General features: G+C 40.4%; 1 protein-coding gene across 1 annotated transcript; it reads right to left on the minus strand.

Annotated features, from left to right (window-relative positions):
* Positions 1–1,975: 1,975 nt before the first annotated feature.
* Positions 1,976–2,236, minus strand: Smp_103380 (hypothetical protein; the record flags this gene model as incomplete). Its single annotated transcript, XM_018797840.1, has 1 exon — positions 1,976–2,236. One exon carries the CDS (start codon positions 2,234–2,236, stop codon positions 1,976–1,978), a length of 261 nt encoding a protein of 86 aa, XP_018652842.1.
* Between the last annotated feature and the right edge of the window lie 3,402 nt (positions 2,237–5,638).

Consider the following 5,638-nt stretch of genomic DNA (forward strand, 5'->3'; position numbering starts at 1 on the left):
CGAACATGGCTCAGACTAGAAGTTAATGACTTCAAGCACTGATGCCACGTTCTGGTTTGGCCGCCCCTAACTCTTTTCCAACCATCCCCTACACTAGTCAGCATTGCGCGTCATGGTTATCGATGTTCAGGCATGTGTAACACGTGGCCTAACCATCTCAGTTGATGAAGATTTACAACCTCATCAACTGATTTGCCATAATTCCCTAATGCCTTGTGTCTACTCTCACTATTACTTACCCGGTGATCCCAGCAGATGCGAGCAACATTTCTAAGGCATCTGTGGTCAAATACTAGTAACCTACGAGTATCTTCTACTCTTAATGGCCATGTTTCACAGCCGTAAAGTAGAACAGAGCGATCTGCTGCGCAGTATACTCGTCCCTTAATTGATAGACGTATATCTCGTCTTCGCCATAGGTGACGTAAGTTGGCAAAAGCCAAACGAGCCTTTTGAATCCGTGCTGAGATTTCGTCAGACACCAACCCATTAGGGCTGATCAGACTTCCAAGATAAGTGAAGTTGTCCACGCGTTCGACTACTTCACTCCCTATCCTTAGTTCAGGTGTTGACGCAGGCCAGTCCTGGAGTAACAATTTACATCTAGATGGGGAGAAATGCATCCCAAACATCCTGGCATTATTACTCAGATACGAGTAGGAACTGGAACGGATGGTTGAGGACTGAGTTCGATGGAGAATGGTGGTGGGTAGCCTATGCTCCTCCACGAGTAATCTATGTAGATGATTGAACAATGCCAAGATTATAATTACTGAGTCAACTACTTTTAACATGACAAAGGCTCTGAAATTAAACTGCAGGTGTGAACTAGCATTTATTTACAATCATTTATAAATAAGCTGGTACAATGGTGGGGGATAAAATATATATTTGTGTCATACAAAAATGAAGAAATAGAGGAAGGTGAGCATAATAAAATAGGAATAAGTCGATAGGAATAATAATGATAATAGTTATAATAACGATAATAACGGAAGCACCAGTTCAAACCCGTAAACACCAATAGAAAGGATTATTTCACATCCCATTATTTTTTTTATTTATTTAAACACATAAATATTGGTACAAGAAAGCATCAGATACATGTGCGCCATACAAATCTCATTCGATTTGTGTGAGGGCTGTGATACTGCAAAGGTGCCAAGACTGAAGCAGGTGGTTTTCTTAAGGGGCCACATCCCGAGCCTTTGACCTGAAGGTCTAGTTCACAAGGCAGTGGAGCATCGTGAGGAGATGCAGTCCCATGGTAGCCAGTGACCAACGATTGATTCATACGCTATTTGTTCCCTAAGGATACTGGAGCTCATGTGCACTATTGGTTTGGAATCAGGGTTTTCCAACTCCCCTAGGTGAACTTTCCATGTCCACCAACGCGGTTAAAGCAATGGACATTCGCCTTTCGTCCTCTCAGTTTCGTAAACAACACCCCCGCCACGAGGTAGTGAGTAGGACTTCCCTAGCAGAGGTCTTATATTCGCGTGGCCATGTAAGAGCATTTCTGGAGGCAGAGCGGACTCTTCCCACTCTCGGCCGTACCAGGGTATATGGGGGCATTTCACATCCTAGCCTAATACGAACCCTATCACGTTACTAAACCCTGTAGAAAGTATATATACACTTCAAGTTTCCAGATATATTATAGAAAATAGCCCCTTTGTGTTGCCTACATTCCGATTAGTTAACATATTGCATGAAGTCGTCCATAAAGCTTAGTTGTAAATTCCTTGTTTCAAGAGTAACTTAAACGACATACAACGCTTATTAAGTTCATAAGGTTTTAAGAAAAATTAGAATACAAAAACTAATATGAACCATAAAAGCAGTATATAGGCCACAGGAGATTGATTATCGAGTTTGACTACCGATAACATCCTCCTAGATCATAGAATATCCATTGATAACGTATATTTACTTGTACAAGCAAGTGAGTCAAAAATCTGAATTTTGACATTAACTATACACGCATATTCATCCGGCACAGAATTTTGTGGGCTAGTTTTTGCATTTCAAAACACAGTGAACAATACAATATAAGATATAAGAACGTTATGGGAAAGGACAAACCTATACTCGGTTTGGAAACCATCTCCTTTGCTTTCAAAAGACCGAACTTTGACAAGTCGACACATGCACGACAGAATCCTTTGCTTTTAGGGTCATAAATATCTTCATCATCATCTTCATTTGCAGAAACACGTTCACCTTTTCTAGCCATGCTAATGTGACCTTGACCTTGGATCACGTCAAACTTCGAGCCTCGATGCAAATGGTTGTGTCTTCAGACTTCGGTAATAAGGATCTATATTAATCCTTGCAACCTGTAATTGTGTGAAGGTTCGATCTTACTTTTAATGTATCAATAGGCGTTGATATTAAGTGTTCTGGCAGAGAATTCCCGTAATTCCCTACTCAGTGTGAGAAACGAAACTTCAGACGTAGACGATTTGATCTCGGTTTTCAAATGCTCTCCCGGATGATCAGTCCTAGATGGAAGGAAAAAACGAGAAATGTTAATACCATTGCCATCATTCAGTATACGATAAGCTAATATTAGGTAACCCGTAATCTGTGGTTTGATAACGGAAATAAGTTGAGGTGTCTCAATCTGTCTTCATACAATAGGCCAGAGAGACCTTTTACCATTTTGTCCTCCTCGTTGTTGAACTCTTACTAGTGTATTCGGGTCATGTTTGAAGTATTGACTCGCTGCCTGAATATCATATTCTAAGCGCGGTCTCACGAAAAATGGGTATAATATTCTAAATATTTATTTGTTGAAGTGCTGAAAAGACCCACGAATAGCCCATAACACCATAAAGCCTTTGGCAGCATCATCCTTGCAGCTACTCGTAGCTTTGAGTTAGTTGTTTATTATGACTTCTAAATCTTTATAGCCTATTACTGTGAATAACACAACTCCAAGTATTGTGCAGTGATACGAATCATCATAGTTATTCAATTCAGTCACCACATACTTGTAGGAACTCACTTCTAGCGACCATCCACCCATCCATCCGAATACCAAGTCGAGATTATCCTGTTATACTATTCTATCTAACATACTGTTTACGGATCTACAAATCGTGATGTCATCGATGAAGAGTAGAACGGATGGCTTTGGTAATTTATTTACATAAGGTAAAAAGAAAAGAAGGTGAAGGATTTCACCTTCGAGAACTCACTCTTTACAGGTTCCCACTCTGATGAAGCTTCATTTATCCTTACCCGCTGTCTCCTATCGCTGAGAAAGTCATTTATCCAGCCTTTGACCTTATAATTGATCCTAAAACTTTCCAGTTTTAATTTAAGACCCGGATGGGGGACCTTGTCAAAGGCTTTACTTAGATCTACGAAATCTATACCCACAGGAATATTTTCATCTCTCACTGCAGCCGAATCTTTCTTTCTAATGAGCAAATTTGTCAAGTATGACAGGCCTTTTCGAAAACCGTGTTGTTCCCTGGATAAAAGATTATGCCCTTCCACACAGTTCATAACAGCCGTCGGAATAATATTTGTCATTGGTTTTACAACCGCATTGGTTAGACTAACCGGCAGACAGTTACTAACTCTCTGCTTCCCGCCTTACACACCGGACTAATCATTGCGCCTTTTCAGTCTCCTGGCAGTCTGGACAGTCGCTGAGACATCAAACAATGTGGTTATAAATTCAGAAGTTACATTCAACAAGGTAAATATCGTCAGGACCATTGGACCTATCAGGTATGAGGTGGCCTTAAAACAGTACCTCTCAACAACTACAGGATCTATCGACAAGCCACCCCAAACACAATCAATAGTTGATCATTACTCATTGCTGAGAGAAAACACCACTAAAATATTTCGATAAAGCTTCAGCTTTTTCGGCCTAATCTCTTACCAATATTGACAGGTTTTGCTGTATCAAAAGTGATGGGATTCCATCACTTCTCTAAGTTCGCCACCTTATTTATGAGAACGACCGTTTCGGACTATTTTTAAAATCCCTTACCAACGCTTGACAAGTATTCCTAATCTTGCAATAACTGAATCTGTACTGTTCTAGGCCAGTAGTGATGAACATTTTCCAATGCTTTTCCCTACGTCTAAGATGTTCCTTGACTTGTTTAGTTATCCATGGTGGACAGTTATTAGGTCTACGTGGTACTAGGCATTGTATAAACTAGGACGCATCTGAACTAAGCTTGCCTTTAAATAGAGACCATGTTTTTTCAACTGATGAACTGATATCTACTCAACAATCAGTCTTAGAAGCGCATTGCTGAATTACTGATATGTTAGCGAGGCTTAACCTTGGCGTATATCGTGTCACTAGGTTTAAACATGAATAGTAAAACATCGTGACCGCTATTCGCTGACGGTGAAAAACATCTAGACTGGCACTATCTCCGGTTGCATAAGTGATTACCAAGTCTCACAAAGAAGAACTTTGGTTTGGACCGAAACGTGTGGGTTTGGATATATGTTATACCAATGCATGTTCCATTACTGTTATCAGGAACCTACTATCAAAGAGTTTTTAGATCCTACCGTGGCCACCTCAGTCCAATTAATGTCAGGTGCATTAAGGTTTCCTAATATCAAACATCTGTTATTTTCACTCCACAGCTACATGTGCTCTAAAATAAAGTCAGCAGCTAGGCTGATTGGGCTGCAATAGGTGACACCGAACATAGGTGTACAAAATCAAAGCTAACGACTTCCAAGCTTCAGTTATCATGGGATTTGCAAGCAAAGGGACGGATATTTATATTACTGTCTATGCATGAATGGACGCCACCTCTTTCCCTACATCAATATCTGTTGCATTTTTGGTAGCGGTATCCAGATGACTCTGGAGTAATGTCGAAGTCATGGACTAACCAAGTCTCCATCACAGCTTCAATAAGTGGTCTTAATTTGTCAACTAATAATCCTACTTTATAGAATTTGTTTCTTAGACGACGAACACTTGAATGTAAAACTCCTAGGGAGAACGACCTATTCACACAGGCCTTGGTAGCGTCCTTACTCAAGACCTGGTTATTCGAAAACCCACTAATTAGAGATTTTCTTTACCTATTTGTTGACCGGTTTTCAGTCCACTTAGTGCCATCCTTTTTTATTCTATCTTCTAGAGACTCCAGGTCTTCATGGAATGTCAGTATTGTGGTGACTTCTATCGCTATTGAACAGATCACATTGCTTCTCCGACCCTAGGATTACCTTGAGAAGTCTATTTAGTCGGGGTTCAACACTGTCGTCGGCCCTCTCACCTATTCTTATCTATGTTTCGACCTAAACTCCCTTAGAGTTATCTGGTAAGATGCCGCGTACAAATTCTCCGAGCTCTTCTTAATCATGCGTATGTCTAATTTTGGGATCACGGTCGTTTGGTTCTGGCAAATTACTTGCGATATTATTCAATGGGTTTACGTTTTTCACAGACACACTGAGGGTGGAGTTTCGTCTTACTTTTAGACTTTGTTTGTGTATTTTGTGACTCAGAATGGAATTTCACCAATGACTTGCCGACCAAGTGCGCGTCGCTCATGGCTTTTTTCTTTCACTTCTTTGTCTCTATACTGTCGTTCATTTTTCGTCACTCAGGATAGCCACTTCGTGACTTTTAAGAATG

The sequence above is a fragment of the Schistosoma mansoni genome, chromosome 5, assembly GCF_000237925.1.
Source record: "Schistosoma mansoni strain Puerto Rico chromosome 5, complete genome".
In the NCBI taxonomy this organism is placed as follows: domain Eukaryota; kingdom Metazoa; phylum Platyhelminthes; class Trematoda; order Strigeidida; family Schistosomatidae; genus Schistosoma; species Schistosoma mansoni.